This window comes from Leucoraja erinacea, chromosome 27 (assembly GCF_028641065.1).
Source record: "Leucoraja erinacea ecotype New England chromosome 27, Leri_hhj_1, whole genome shotgun sequence".
NCBI classification, from domain to species: Eukaryota; Metazoa; Chordata; class Chondrichthyes; order Rajiformes; family Rajidae; genus Leucoraja; species Leucoraja erinaceus.
In genome coordinates, this window is record NC_073403.1 from 4,668,769 (window position 1) to 4,685,666 (window position 16,898).

The following is a 16,898-nucleotide window of genomic DNA, read 5'->3' on the forward strand; positions in this document are numbered from 1 at the left end:
ATTCCAATCCATGTCCTCTCCAGTTCTTGATTCCTCTATCGCCTGGGTAAAAGACTCTGCATTCAGCCCTTATCAATTCCCGTCCACATGCCGTTTTATACACCTCTAGCAGATCAGCATCAGCCTCCTCCAGCCTCAAGTGTTCGGCCAGCCCCGCGAGTCTTAGATCGTGCCTCAGAGTCTCCCTTATTCCTCGGGTCCTCGAGTTGCTGCCCCAAATAATATCCTTGAAAAAATCGGGTCTCTGCAGGGAGAGATTTAAAAAGTTTCCCCCCCCCCTTTCCAGCTTAGACATCCAACAAAAAATAACCTATAGCAAGGAAATAAACCTGACAGATCAGACGCTGCTGACCAAGCAGTGTCGTCTATGTGAACCACTTGTGATTTTAGAGTATGTGTATTATGAACTTAGACAAGTCATACTTTTACAATGTCCTTTTCTTTCATTTGACTAATTTGCTTATTAATTACCACATTTAACATTGGGCCAAAAAACCGTGTGCGACCAAAGCATTGCAATTTCCTGGAAAATGTCTCTAGCAGTAAATTGCTAAATCTATTATAAGCATCCAATCATTTATCCCTGGTTTAAAATGAGCTGAGTCAAAATGTTGCTCTTTGATTCCAAGAAGCCCTTGTGTTTAGCATGAAGGGCATCTTCTGGAGTTTCCCCTCGAACTTTTCATAAAGGAGAAGTTATAAATTGTACTCCTGGAACTGTCTAGGGTTAATAAATCTGAATAAACATTTGTAGTTGTGATTAAATTTCTTTCAATTCGGAACGGGTACATTTAAAAAAAAAAAACAGTCTTCTGGGCTCACAAACTGAGTGACTCTGCCAATTATAAAACCGGACTCTGTCACTTTGTTCCATTTACCCACCAGCTTCTGAATGAAAAGTTGACTTTTAGGTGGTAGTTCTGCTGTCTCTGCGCCAGACTCTGCATTCACCTTATCAATTCCTCTCATGATTTTTGACCTCTTGACCCCAGCCTCAAGTGTTCTAAGGTGCTGTCCTGTGTGGAGTTTGTAAATCGTTCTCCCTGTCCAGCTTAGACATCCTTTGCAACTGTGTTTTCCACCCAGTGTCGTCCCAAAGATATGAAAGTTTGTAGGTTAGTTGGCCTTTGTAAATTTCCACATTTAATTGTGTTGGGACCAAAGTGGATGGAAAATGTCTCTAGCAGTAAATTGCTAAATCTATTATAAGCATCCAATCATTTATCCCTGGTTTAAAATGAGCTGAGTCAAAATGTTGCTCTTTGATTCCAAGAAGCCCTTGTGTTTAGCATGAAGGGCATCTTCTGGAGTTTCCCCTCAAACTTTTCATAAAGGAGAAGTTATAAATTGTACTCCTGGAACTGTCTAGGGTTAATAAATCTGAATAAACATTTGTAGTTGTGATTAAATTTCTTTCAATTCGGAACGGGTACATTTAAAAAAAAAAACAGTCTTCTGGCTCAAACTGAGTGACTCTGCCAATAAAACCTGACTGTTCATAATGTAGAATTTCAAGCTTCTGTAAAAGGACTTTTAGGTGGTAGAGCTGCTGTCTCAGCGCCAGGGACCCGGATTTGATCTTGACCACGGGTGCTGTCTGTGTGGAGTTTGCACGTTCTCCTTGTGTTTGCACTGTTTTCCACCCACATCCCAAAGATATGAGAGTTTGTAGGTTAGTTGGCCTTTGCAAATTTCCCTTATTGTGTTGGGAGTGGCATCTGAAGAGTAAATCTGAAGACTTGATCCTCTCCTGCACGAGTACTGCACTTTGGGTGTCATTTGCTCAGTAATGCAATTGAATTGAAACTTGACGTTGAATCTGACTTTTGTTGACTGTGTGCCAGGTCACCTAGACGCACTCCTGAGAAGTTTGATCCTGGGGATGTTGGGCAAAGCTGGACACCAACCCACGATAGAGGAAGCACGGCGCAGGTTTAAGGATCACGTTGAAGGAAGGGTGGTCTTATCTGCTGATCTGCGAAGCCCCGTAAGTTGAATGAAGAGTTGCTTTTATGTAGCTTTGTCACAGGGAAGATTGTGATGACAAAGGGTTAATTTGACAAAGTGCTCTTTCTGATAACTGTTTCTTACATCGTTTTGTGCAAGTGATTTTTTTTTATTTTTTATTTTTTTTAATTCGAAATGTCCTGTCTCCACATGTGGTATATGTTGCGATTTATTTAAGAAAGAAGGCGTGAAAAAGGCACGTAAAACATCTCGGCTCTTGATGTACAAGTCACACAGCACTTTTATCTTGTCTGATATGTTTGCCGTAGAAGAGTGAAATCAAGATTTAATCATAAGGTAATGAAGAAGCCTCCTGTTAAATTAGATTAATGCTTGGCTGAAGTTGTACTGATGCGTAAAGACAACATCTCCCAATACAACAACAATATAATACAATACGGTTTTATTCCTCACATTGCACAGAAAGTGGAAGTGAAATGAATTTGCCAGCAGCGGTACAATGATAAAGAACACACACAAACACACTAACATCCACCACAGCATTCATCACTGTGATGGAAGGCACAAAATTTGGCCAGTCCTCCTCCATTTTCCCCCGTGGTCGGGACCTCAACCCTCCGCAGCCGTCGCTGCGGGCGTCCAGATGGTAAAAGGACAAGGTAAAAAGTCTAGGTAAGTCCAGAATCGGGTCTTCCCCACCAGACAGCGCGGCTTCAAGTCGGTGTAGGCCGCAGGCCGGCGGTCGAAGATTTAAAGTTCGCGCCGCAGTCAGAAGCACCGCAGACTGCAGGACGGTCGTAACTCCCCTCCAGGGATCCCTGGCGAGGGACCCCGCTCCTGTTGTTAAATCGCCGCCGCGCCTGCAGTTGAAGTAGGCCGCGGGCCGGCAATTGGAGCTCCTCTTCCCCCGGGACCCCCACGAGGGATCCCGGGCTGCAGACGCAGCGCCAGCTGGAGCTCTGCAGACCACGGCTTCAGGCTGCCGGCTGCCGTGGGCCACCGAAACGGAGCGCTCCCTTCTGGCGTGGGCTCGCCCGCTCCGCAACGAGAGACCGTGCTGCGCCCGCCGCTGAAGCTCCGGGCGCGTCTCCGGGAAAGACCGCCCTATCCTTGCTGTTAAGCCACAGGGGAGGCGACATGAAAAAAAGTAGCCTCTCCATGGAGGAGGCGACCAAAACGGTTTCCCCCACACCCCCACACCACCTCCCACACAAAACACACAGAGAAACACTAAAATGTACTTGTTTGTCCTACAGAAGTGCAGATTAGGCAGTGTCTTGCACTCCCAACATCCTGAGAACACATCCCACAACCTCATTCAGAATTTTCTTCAATAAACCTGGCTGACAAGCTGCTTATTGCTGTTTGTGCCGTCGCAGATTGGAGGACTCTCACCTTGGAAAGATCAGTGATCATAAACTTGATCGACATACAAAATAGGCACAGCATACAGACATGAATGTACACACAAGACCATCGTTCATTTGTCGATCACGGTGACGGATGTGCAAAATTCCTTTCCTAGGAATGTAGCAAAATATGTGGGAATGTTCTTGTTGATTGCTATCTTCCAGGTGGAATTATGACTCCATGTGATTCAACCCTGAATGGTTTCGCTGTGCACAGCAGTGGTTAGAAATAATTTTGTTTGAGTAGGATTCTTCTCTGCTTTGTGGTTGTCTGCTCACATGCAATCACTCATTTGTGAAAAATGTGACTGTGTGAGGTGGTGCTGTACAATCAGTGGGCTATTTGATTAATGATTCAGTTATTTTGTGCAGCAGCTATGATACAGATATTCATGATAATACCTGAAAGTCATTTAAAACATTGTGGGCCAAAGGTTGCTGAGCTGTTCGATGTTGAGTTTCACAAATTAGTCAAGGTGAGGGACAAGAAGATTAACATAGAAACATAGACAATAGGTGCAGGAGTAGGCCATTCGGCCCTTCGAGCCTGCACTGCCATTCAATATGATCATGGCTGATCATCCAACTCAGTATCCTGTACCTGCCTTCTCTCCATACCCCGTCATCCCTTTAGCCACAAGGGCCACATCTAACTCCCCTGTAAATATAGCCAATGAACTGGCCTCAACTACCTTCTGTGGCAGAGAATTCCAGAGATTCACCACTCTCTGTGTGAAAAATGTTTTCCTCGTCTCGATCCTAAAAGATTTCCCCCTTATCCTTAAACTGTGACCCCTTGTTCTGGACTTCCCCAACATCGGGAACAATCTTCCTGCATCTTGCCTGTCCAACCTCTTAAGAATTTTGTAAGTTTCTATAAGATCTCCCCTCAATCTTCTAAATTCTAGCGAGTACAAGCCGAGTCTATCCAGTCTTTCTTCATATGAAAGTCCTGATATCCCAGGAATCAGTCTGGTGAACCTTCTCTGTGCTCCCTCCATGGCAAGAATGTCTTTCCTCAGATTAGGAGACCAAAACTGTACGCAATACTCCAGGTGTGGTCTCGCCAAGACCCTGTACAACTGCAGTAGAACCTCCCTGCTCCTATACTCAAACTGACCTTAAACCCTCATTGCATGTGGAAAATCTCGTCCTAGTGGAGAGGTTGAAGATGTTAGAGCATTTTCCTATGGTGGAAATGGTGTACACTGGAAGGCCTAGCTATAAGGGAAGTGGGGGGTAGTTTAATGGAGATGTACAAGGCAGTGGTGGGGTGCATTGCCAGGGGTGATGGTGGAGGCAGATACGATGGTGGTGTTTAAGAAGCTTTTAGATAGGCACGTGCTAGTGCAGGGATATGGATCATGTCCAGTTAGAGAGACCAGTGGCGTCATGTTCGGCCCAAACATTGTGGGCTGAAGGAACCCGTACTTTTCTTCATTGTAGGCCAGCTTATAGAAAGTGTATTTGTAAAACATTGACAAACATTTCCCGATGCATTTTAACCTTTCAGAAAATCAGAAGAGGAATCAAACCGTTGCCAACCTGGGGAAACACTTAGCCTGCATCTGACCTCGGCCGGTTTAAATCATTTCCGCACAAGGAATGTCTGAGAAGTACTTTAAAAGGCATCGGCAAGGTCACTGTCTAACCATTAATCCATGCTCCAGATGCAGAATCATCCTTGTACAAATCCAGCGAGCAGCATTTTCTTAATGTACACTTATATTCTGTTGACTGCATGAGTGAAGGTTACAGCAAATCTATAACCCATCAGTATGTTGTTGGAGAATTCCTCCCAGCACATTATCATTGATTATGCCCACAGAATGCTGTCAAACGTCAGTTGGTGCTCTGGATAGTATAATGCACATATAGAACTTTATAATAGGTTTCATGCCAAACTAACGACTTGACTAGCTGTGATTCAGTTATCCTCCTTATCTCTAGGTCAACAGTTATAAACTATGATAGCACAGTTGTTTAATCAATTGGTGCAGAGGCCTCCACATTGTACAATACCTGGGACTTGGATGGAGATGACGATTGAAATGACCCCAGGGTCATTATGGGGTGTCCTCCTGTGGCAGAATCTAGAAATTGGGGTCGCCAGTTTAAAAATAATAGATTGCCTACCTGGTAGACGGTTTTCTTACCTTACCCTTCCATTATCTCTGGTTTCACTCTCCTCTGACTCTCTCTGAAGAAGGGTCTTGACCCGAAACGTCACCCATTCTTTCTATCCATCGAAGCTTTCTGTTCCGCTGAGTTACTCCAGCATTTTGTGTCTATCTTAGACTTTAGAGATACAGTGTAGAAACAGGCCCTTTGCCCACCGAATCCCCACTGACCAGTGAACGACCCGAACACTAACACTATGCTACACACCAAGGATAATGTTTACGAAAGCCAATTAACCTACAAACCTGTAACTCATTGGAGTGTGGGAGGAAACCGGAGCACCCGGAGAAAACCCACAGGTTCCCAGGGAGAACGCACAAACTCCATCGAATCTCGGTCTATGGCACGAAAAGGCAGCAGCTCTATCACTGCGCCACCTAGCCACCCCTAATACGGATGACGCATTTATGTTTCCTGATGTTATGAGACTTTGGAATCTTTGAATATTTTTTTGGCAGAGAGACCTTGATAAGAAGCCAGGTGAATGGTACTGTGGCTAGACGGGAATAATCTGATCTGCCATCATTTTATTAAATGATAATGCAAGCTTTAAGAGTCCAGAAGCTACACTCATTTGTAGGTTCGTAAATTTAATTTAGATTTATTTTTAAGTGCGGAAATAAAAGGTAGAAGTACAAGCGCAGGAAATAAAATAATTATTCACTTCAAATATTGTCCCAAAATACAAATTAAATGTTGTTATCTGACTGGTTATACATTCTAAATTACTTTGATTTTCTACAGTAAGAACTAAATAGCAGTGAGGAGCTTGAAATTGACATTTAGGATGATCACAAAATGGTTTAATGTATGTGTTGGAATGTGTACAGAAGGAGGCTGACTCGTCATATTTAGTGGTGAATTAATCAGAATAGTAGCCAGCTCTGCCCACAAGGAATTAAAACTCTCAATAAAAATTCATACTCGCAGTGCAACCTCCCATCAATTTTCCCAATTGACAGTAAAGCTGTGCAGAGCAATGCGAGTGCCAAATAGAAATCTACAAAGGTTTCTAATCTGTCAAAATATTTTCAACCAAAATTCTATGTAATTCGCAACAACTTAAAGAAGTTCGGTCAATCATTTGGCTTACAGTGAAGGCAAAATACTCAGCAAGTCGGGCAGCAAGGGTGCAGTATTTAGATTATCAGAATGGGTCGACTCGGCTTGCATTCACTGGAATTTAGAATGATGAGGGGGGATCTAATAGAAACATAAAATTCTTAAGGGATTGGACAGGCTAAATGCAGGTAAAATGTTCCGGATGTTCTGGGACTCCAGAACCAGGGGTCACAGTTTAAGAATAAGGGGTAAGCCATTTAGGACTGAGATGAGGAAAAACATTTTCACCCAGAGAGTTGTGAATCTGAGGAATTCTCTGCCACAGAGGCAGTGGAGGCCAATTCACTGGATGTTTTCAAGAGAGAGCTCTTGGGGCTAATGGAATCCAGGGATATGGGGGAAAAAGCAGGAATGGGGTAATGATTTTGAATGATCAGCCATGATTATATTGAATGGCGGTGCTGGCTCAAAGGGCCGAATGGCCTACTCCTGCACCTATTTTCTATGTTTTATCAGGTCAATGATATTGGAACAGAAGTGGGGAAATGTTAAATGTTTTCGGGTGCAGAAAAAGAGTGAGGAAAATAAATTGGAATATTGGTCCAAAAACAGGAAAGATTAAATATAAGGATTATAGAGTAGGTTAAGACATTTAATTCAGTCATCATAGAGTGAGAGTATGGAAACAGGCCCTTCGGCCCAACTTGCCCACATGTTCCAGCTACACTAGTCCCACCTGCTAGCATTTGGCCCATTTCTCTCCAAACCCGTGCTCTCCCTGTGACTGTCTAACTGCTTCTTAAATGTTGCAATAGTCCCTTGACGCTTTTGGGATTAAGTGTTTCAGGATTTGTACCAGGCGAGAATGAAGGAATACTAAAATATTTTCAAAATATTTTCAAGTAAGTCTGACTTGCAAATCTCTGGGAGCCTGTGAATGGTGTTCCCTGCGAACTGGGTAGTTAATCTGTGGAACTCATTGCCACAGAGAGGAGGCCAAGTCAGTGGATATTTTTAAGGCAAAGATAGACAAATTCTTGATTAGAACAGGTGTCGAGGGTTATGGGGAGAAGGCAGGAAAATGGGATTGGGAGGCAGAGATCAGCCAAGATTGAATGGCGGAGTAGATTCGATGGGCTGAATGGCCTAATTCTACTCCTATAACTTGTGAACTTGTTAATCTACAAATGAACCAGAAGCAGAGAAATTATGAATTCTGCGGAAATTGAATGCTAACGTGGGGTTGTTGAACTTGTCACCTCTGGAAGGCAGTTTTGTGTCTCGTTGAAAGATGAGTCTTTGCTAATCAAAAATATATTCCGTTTTGTTGGAACTATTGAAGATCCAGTGATCATAGTGGGATTGAGATAGAAAATTAATACAGGCAACCGGATGCTTGGGGTCACGCTGGTGAACTGAAGCCATTAAGCCGATCTTTATTTGCTTTCCCCTGTGTCGTGGCTGAGCAGTGAAGTCGAAGAAGCTCGAGGACATGGCCACTCTGTCCAGGAGATGAGCTTCGCACACTTGTCAGTGGGAAGGGGAACGTTTGTTAATTCTGAAATGCATTAGAAAATGTGAATGTGTAATCTATGGAAATAATTTGAGCTCTTAATCACAAACAAAATCCTTGGTAACTGTTAAAAATTAAAAAAAGCACTTGCACTGTGTTCTGTGGCTAAGCTTTCAGTGTCTGGAATGTATAGAACTGCCTGAATTATAACAATTGTGTTTGTGGAAGCCTCGCTCTTCCAGGATATGACCTCATGGTTGATAATCCAAGTTCCACTTGAAATTCAATTACTGCTGTGATATTGTTCCCCCCCCCCCCCCCCCCCCCCCCCCCCCCAACCAAGCTGTGGATCTGTAAAATAAATGTTCTAACTCTATTCCTTACAATTGGAAATAACATATCTTGTATCATCTCCTCAGGTATATTTAACCGTTCTGAAACATGGAGATGCAACAACACTAGAAACAATGTTGAAGGTATGTTTTGACTTTCTTTTCCCTTCCCATCAATCTTCTGTTTAGCAGGGTGCCTTTCCTACAATTAAACCAGGCATTAGCAAAGATTGGTTGTATTTGTACTTTTTCCTTAAACCTTATAAATGGGGTGCATTGTATTAATTGATTTCCTGGGAGTCATAAAGCCTGGTGGCCCTGAAGGAAGTTACATTGCGAATGCAATGCTTGCATTTATTTCAAAAAGGGTAAAATACAAAAAACAGGGATGTAATGCAAAGGCTTGAGAAGGCACTGGTCAGACCACATTTGGAGTATTGTGAGCCCCATATCTGAGGAAGGATGTGCTGACGTTGGAGAGAATGATCCCAGGAATGATTGGGTTAACAGATCACGAGTGTTTGAAGGCACTGGGCCGCTATTCGCTGGAGTTTAGAAGGATGAGGGGCAAACCTCATTGAAACTTACCAAATAGTGAAAGGCCTGGACAGAGTGAATGTGGAGAGGATGTTTCCACTAGGTGAAGAGTCTAGGACCAGAGGCCATTGCCTCAGAATAAAAGGGTGTAAACTTTAAAAAGGAGATGAGGAATTTATTTTGTCGGAGGGTGGTGAATCTGTGGAATTCATTGCCACAGACGGCTGTGGAGACCAAGTCATTGGGTATTTTTAATGCAGAGGTTGGCAGATTATTGATTAGTAAAGGTGATGGGGGTTATGGGAGGGTTTAGAAGGAAAGATAGATCAGCCATGAGTGAATGGTGGAGTAGACTTGGTGGGCTAAGTGGCCCAATTCTGCTCCTTGAATTTATGAACTCAAGTATAAACCAGGCGTTTGTGTCATCACTGTGATTGCCACTAAAAGGTGGCCAATGAGTTATGATAGGATTGTGATTGACTTTGTTGCTCCTTGCAGTTTTAGCTGCCTGAAGCTCCTACTCTGGGGCTAAATAAGTACCTGAGCATGACTTAGGATGTTGGGTACTACAAGGCAGGACCTGTGAAGGAGTTTGTACTTTCAAAAATAATGCCAAAGGCAACCTTTTGATAAATTCAATTGTTTTATTCAATTCAATTCAATTCAAAATATTTTTAGTTTTTTTTAGAGAAACATTTAACTATTGATCCCATTAACAAAGCAATGAAAGGAAGTGTACAAGAACACAAAGACTGTAGATGATGGAAAAGTGAAATTAAAAAAAACAGAAAATGCTGGATATACTCGGCAGGCTGGGCCACATCTGTGGCAAAAGAAACGGTTAATATTTCGGGTCTTTCATTTGAACTGGTAAAGTAAGTTTCAAGATGCAAGGGAGAAGGAGAGAGCAAAAAGTAAAGTCAAGGGTAGACACACGATGCTGGAGTAACTTAGCGAGACAGACAGCATCTCTGGATAGAAGGTATGGGTGACATGCTGCCTGTCCCGCTGAGTTACTCCTGCAGCTTGTGACTACCTTTGTTGTAAACCAGCATCTGCAGTTCCTTCCCACACGGAAAGTCAAGGAGATGGAAGGCAGGAGAGATAAAACAATGATGCGGGGGGGCGTTAATGGAATAAGAAGTGACAAGGGGAGGTTGAGACAAGGTGACAATAGGAAAGCAACATCATCATCTGAAACTGTTGACTTGTGCTGAATCCGAAGCTGTAAAGTGCCTCGTTGAAAGCTGGTGTTGTTTTTCAAGGTGGTGGCAGAGGCTGAGGACAGAGGTTTAATAAAGAGGAGGAGGAAAATTTTAAAGTGACAGGCAACGATAAGCTTGGCAGACTGAACAGTGTTCTGCAAAGCGGTCTCCCAATCTGCATTTAGTCTCCCCCTTCACTGGAGACCACCGTGAGCAGCAGATATGGTAATGATGCTTTCACTTGAAATACTTGGGTTCAGAATATAGATTTTTTTTTTTCCCCTTTCATTTTATCCCAATTTTTTTTTTGTCCAGTATTTGCAGAATCACAGATTATTTTCTCACATGGGCGAGACTGACTACCATCCTAGTGGAGAGACTAAATCTCACACATTCCAGTGCTTGTGTACCACATACAGTCCATTCAGAAAGTATTCAGATCCATTCACTTTTTCCACATTTTGTTACCTTACAGCCTTATTTTAAAATTGATCAAATTCTTTTTTTTTTTTTTAAATCATCAATCTACACACAATACCCCAGAATGAAGAAGCGAAAACAGGTGTTTAGAAAGTTTTGCAACGTAAATAAAAAGAATTAACAGAAATATCACATTTACATAAGTATTCAAACCCTTTGCTATGACACTCAAAAACACAAAAGAATTGGCCGTAGACCTCCGAGACAGGATTGTGTAGAGACACAGATCTGGGGAAGGGTATAAAACAATTTCTGCAGCATTGCAGGTCCCGAAGAGACCAGTGGCCTCCGTCATTCTTAAATGGAAGAACTTTGGAACCACCAGGACTCTTCATAGAGCTGGCCACCCGGCCAAACTGAGCAATCGGGGGAGAAGGGCCTTGGTCAGGGAGGTGACCAAGAACCCGATGGTCACTCTGACAGAGCTCCAGAGTTCCTCTGTGGAACCTTCCCAGAAGGACAACTATATCTGCAGCACTCCACCAATCAGGCCTTTATGGTAGAGTGCCCAGACGGGAGCCACTCCACAGTAAAAGACACATGACAGACCACTTGGTGGCAGCATCATACTGTGGGGATGTTTTTCAGTGGCAGGAACTGGGAAACTAGTCAGGATCAAGGGAAAGATGAACGGAGCAAAGTACAGAGAGACCCTTGATGGAAACCTGCTCCAGAGCGTTCTGGGCCTCAGACTAGGGTGGAGGTTCCCCTTCCAACAGGACAATGACCCTAAGCACACAGCAAGCCAACAGAGGAGTGGCTTTATAAGTCCGTGAATGTCCTTGAGGGGCCCAGCCAGAGCCCGGACTTGAACCCGATCGAACATTTTTGGAGGGACCTGAAAATAGCTGTGCATCGACACTCCCCATCCAACCTGACAGAGCTTGAGAGGATCTGCAGAGAAGAATGGGAGAAATTACCCAAATACAGGTGTGCCAAGCTTATAGCGTCATACCCAAGAAGACTTGAGGCTGTAATCGCTGCCAAAGGTGCCTCAACAAAGTACTGAGTAAAGGCTCTGAATGTAAACGTGATATTTCAGTTATTTATTTTTAATTACTTTGCAAACATTTCTAAACACCTGTTCTCATGTTTAATTATGGGGTATTGTGTGTAGATTGATGATTACAACTTTTTTTTTTAATCCATTTTAGAATAAGGCTGGAATGGAACAAAATGAGGAAAAAATGAATGGGTCTGAATACTTCCTGAATGCACTGTACACATTGTGGGGTTAGGGTAACACAGCGGGTCAGGCAGCATCTCTGGAGAACTTGGATAAGTGAAGTTCCAGATCTGAAGAAAGGTCCCGACCCAGAACGTCACCTGTCCCAAGTTCTCCAGAGATGCTGCCTGACTCGCTGTTACTCCGGCACTTTGTGTCCTTTTTGTAAACCAGCATCTGCAGTTCCTCCTTTCTACAATAGTCAAGAGTGTTTAATTGTCATATGTACCGACAATGGAACAAGGAAATGATTACATGCAGCAGCAGAGCTAGCTTATAAATGCAGTACATATGGATTTTAAAAAAATGTTTAATTAAATTAATAACTATAATACAAGTGAAAATGAAGTTCCATTGCTACAAGAAGAAATATAAAGAGTTTATAATCTGTTTAACGTACAAATGCTAAGATATTGGCATTTTTGTTTCTACTGCTGCTGATTGCTGCCATTTCATATAATAAAAAATCATATTTTCAAAGCGGTTTCCTTCAATGTGGTTTGGGGCCACAAAGTCTTCCCCAAAATGGGAAAGCACATTGTCGAAATTAGTGATTCTTAGTATAATGGAAAACTTCAATCTGGAAAATGTTTAAAATTAATTCTTGACTGCAGGACATGGGTACAAATTGGTAAAATAGTAAAAAGCAGGAAAAATATCAGGGAGCAATTTCCTCAGCTGTTTATTGGTACTAAATGCTATGTTTTATACGGTGGATCTTATTCCCAAGAAGGCAAACGACTCAATTTATCGATAAATGTTCAATCTTTTTTCAGAAATATCTGTTAAATCCTATTTAATGTTTCCATGTTTACTCCCGATGACCTGGGCTGACAGTGCCATCTTGAGGAATTGGTTGTCACTGCGCATTGCCTGTTTAAAAGCACAAAATTATAAAACATTCGCCAAAAGCATAAAAGCTGCAGTGTGTCATTTGGGATGTAGTAAGGAAAATCAGTTAAATATTTTGAGGAATAATCCATTTTGTGAATGAAAAAATGCACAGTATTACGTGGTTGGTGTTGCGTTATGGCCTGTATGTTTTACACATTTTGAGAGTGACGCAAAAATGTAACATATCGAAAATGTTCAGCAGGTTAAGCAGCATCTCTAAAGAATCAATCAGTTGTGTTATTAACTAGCAAACTAGAAGTGCTGCCGCTAAGATTCTACATGGGGTTGTGAAGAGATTCCTTTGTACTTTGTAGAACTGCCAATTCCACCAAAATAAACATTGGGGCAAAGAAGAGAGCAAACTGCTTTTTTTAATTAAAATTACATATAAACAGGATATTCTATGCACAGATTTTCCTGATTTATCGTTCATAAACTGATTCATTAAATTGCACATCTAAGATCACCAGAAAGGGAGAGATGTGGAGATTTTCAAGCACATTGGGTCATTGGGTCGTGACGTTGGCAAAAACAAAATTCACAACAGAATTCATAAGGAAAAAGGGATGGAAAGACAAGGATTGAGACTGGGGATATACCTTGAAGAGCTTACATGGGTGCAATCTAGCTCGTGGCCATCCCTTGTGTTTCTGACAGCTGGAATGTAAACGCTGCACACCCTGGGGTCTTGGCTCAAATGACAGCCAGTGAGAATCTTGGCTGTGTGAGAATCAATCGGGTTCCTCCTTGTAATAAATGAAAAGATGTACAAATGTTGGAAAGATGAGATAAGATTGGAAAATGTTGGAGAAGAAAAGTGTATGTAGATGACAAATGCGAGTGCCAGTGGTGCAGTGGTAGAATTGCTGCTTAACAGAGCCAGGATCCCAGCTTTGATCCTGACTACAGCGTATGTTTGTACATTCTCCCTATGAATAGTGAAAGGCTTGGATAGAATGGATGTGGGGAGAATGTTTCCACTAGCGGGAGAGTCTAGGACCAGAGGTCATAGCCTCAGAATTAAAAGGATGTTCTTTTAGGAAGGAGATGGGGAGAAATTTCTTTAGTCGGAGAGGGTGGTGAATCTGTGGAATTCTTTGCCACAGAAGGCTGTCGAGGCCAAGTCAGTGGATATTTTTAAGGCAGAGATAGATAGAATCTTGATTAGTGCAGGCATCAGAGGTTATGGGGAGAAGGCAGGAGAATGGGGTTAGGAGGGAGGGATAGATCAGCCATGATTTGATGGGCCGAATGGGCTAATTCTACTATTCCTTATAACCGTGTGAGTTTTCTCCATATGTTCTGCTTTCTTCTCGCATTCCAAAGACGTACAGGTTTGTCGATTAATTGTAAATTGTCGCTAGCGTGCGGTGTGATCGCTGGTCGGCACGGACTCGGTGGGCCGAAGGGCCTGTTTCCGCCGTAGCCCTAAAGTCTAAAGAGTGCCCTTGGCTTGGTTATAAGAGGCTACTGGGATGCAGGCATGGGGAATGGATACCAGTGCGGGAAATGGAGAACCAGAGCGTTGGACTTTGGTTATAAATTGTCATCAGGGAGGGAGTAGGGAACCTGATTCTCAGCTTGATGATAAAATTGCCTTTTTATCTTGCCTTTTTCCTGAAGTTTGTGTACAGATCAAGTATATCATTCACAATTGTGTTTTACACCTACACTGACCAAAGACAATTGCATTTTGCAGCTCCACAACCAAGCAGATCTACAGGAAGAGAAAGTTCGAATTGAAAGACTGCTGGGCGCCATCTTACACCCGGACCTCTTTCAGAAAGTTTTGACCTTTGCTATGTCGGTATGTTATTTCTTGCTATCAGTTGATTGGTTGTGGAACCTTAATTCCATTTCACTGACCTTGTGCATTAACTTCCAACCAGTTGGAACAAGGGGAAGGTAACAGGCAGGGTTTGGACTCTACCAAATAATGTTTTGAGAGCATTTTCAAGCCTTCATTTTATAACTCTTGGCAACTTCCACTTTCCCTCCCAACTGAAAGTAGCACCACCCTCACAATTAGTGCTTCCTTCCTCGTGTTGTGAAGCCATCACGGCTTGTAAATAGCATTCATGCTATCGTTTTAAGAGTAATAAAGTCAAATCCATGATGTATATTTTTGCATGTCAAGAATGTTTAATGTTATTTCCTCAGAAATGAAACATTCGCTTCCGAGTGTATGATACCTTTGCCGCTCATGTTTTCTCAAGGATGGTTTTTACTTTCTCAGTCTAGCTCTGCAGAAGCACCGCCATCACACAGGGAATATCCCTCCTTGAACCTGTGATTCTGACACTGATGCAACGGGGAAAAGGATTGACCCAGCCAAAAAAATATTAGTGGACCATCTTTAATTTCTGCCTCTCCTCTTCTCTCCCATTTTTCGTTTGTGGATCTCAAAGCTTTTATACAGGTTCTCACTGTACGAAGACACTTCTCCAGCCTCTACTTGTAGTTTCAGCAGACCCTACTGAGCAAGTTCCTAAAGAATAGGTCCAAGACATAATAGTGAAGGAGGGTCTAGCCCAACCTGTGAAGAAAGCTTCCACAACCAGGGTGGTTGTAGGATATAAGTTTGAGTAGATTAATAGTTCATCTTACTAACCGCGATTATAAATAAAAGTGTAAAAAGAATTAATCCTCTGGTAGCCTTTCCTCCTCCCCACCCCATCTCTCCAGGTGTTGCGTAATATTTTTTCAGAAAATGGAACTCTAATGGTGCCAAACTAAATAATGACTTATTCTTTCCTCATCCAGTCCTCGTTACTCCAGTCATAGGGAAACGCCTCACTGATTTATGTCGCTGGTGTTAATTGTTGAACTTCATAAGCTGGTGCCTTTTTCAAATTCTTCATGGATAATATAAAGTTATGTGGTTGATGTAGCTGTTGTGTTGCTCTCAATTTTAAAGATGGATTTCAACTTGTTTCCATGCAGAAATATTTCATTGAATGTTCATATAATTGAACTCCCTGTTATGGCTGCCCCAGTCATCGGTACCTGTATTGGATTTCTCCCAAGAGCACACTCCACGTAGCAGTGCCAGACAAAATGTTTAAACGCTACCCCATTGTTGAGCTCATCTTCCCAACACGAGTTTGATTTGGAACTCTTTTGAGTTGAAGGTGTTCCAAGAGTAGAAAGCATCCCAAATCCACCACTGAGTCCCAATGAACTAATCAGACCCACGTCTGTGCCAGTCACTTCCCCCACCCCCCCCCCCCCCTCTCCCCCCTCCCCCCGCCCCCCCTGATGCGCACTATTCTCAATGGCTGCTCTGCTCAGGGGCCTAAACCACAGGTTTTCTGTCACTCTTTCCCTGCAGGAACTGCTCACCACCAGCTGGGAGGGTGCGACATTCTCAGCCACGGTATTCTCCATGAATGGCCCACCGAGATGAGATGATCCGCTAACAGGAGATGCGCTTGTAGGGGGTGTGAGCAGCCTACGCTTTGAAAAGAGTAAATCAAAGAAAAAATTAGTGTTGTTGGATACTTGACTGATGCAATAACCTTGATCTTTTTAAAAAAAAAAAAAAAAATTCTGGCTTAGTTACATTAATGTGAACATGCTGGAACAAAAATTATTATTATTTTTTTAATTATGCTATATTTTTGGTAGGATCAGTAGTTTTTTTTTCCCCCCACTTATGGGTGAATGATACAATAAAAGCTTGGAGAGTCAGTCTTTGTTTATGATGTTGACAGCTTAAATAGTGTGGTTTTTTAAAATAACAAGGCAGATTTGTAAATGTGGCCGGCCACTGCAAACAGCATTGGATCCCTCTGCCCAAATGCTGGCAATACAGAAGCAAAATCAGCTGATACCAATCTGCTGCATTCGTTTACCACTCCCTGTTGCTGCAATGTGCAAATGAATAATTTTATTTTTCATATCCTGCATGTTCAGCAAATAAATACACATATCTTTTGTGTTTTGGTTGACATTTTCTTTGCAGGGTTAACCAGTCACTTTTCCCTATGATGCTTTGTTGCTAGTGCTTGCATTTGGTACAAAATATCAGTTATTTTCCTCACAGACCTTTCATTAGTAATGCGATATGTATGGCAAAACTCTTGCATATAC

General features: G+C 42.5%; 1 protein-coding gene across 3 annotated transcripts in view; it reads left to right on the forward strand.

Annotated features, from left to right (window-relative positions):
• The window catches only part of npepps (aminopeptidase puromycin sensitive), a 159,106-nt gene that overhangs the window by 129,842 nt on the left and 12,366 nt on the right, over positions 1–16,898 (forward strand). For 2 of the 3 annotated variants that reach the window (XM_055656842.1, XM_055656844.1), the window contains 3 exons: positions 1,845–1,987; positions 8,553–8,609; positions 14,506–14,613. In XM_055656842.1, the coding sequence (XP_055512817.1) occupies positions 1,845–1,987; positions 8,553–8,609; positions 14,506–14,613 (308 nt within the window). Of the gene's footprint in view, positions 1–1,844; positions 1,988–8,552; positions 8,610–14,505; positions 14,614–16,137; positions 16,267–16,898 lie in introns of those variants that run through there. The other variant, XM_055656843.1, reaches the window with a different exon arrangement.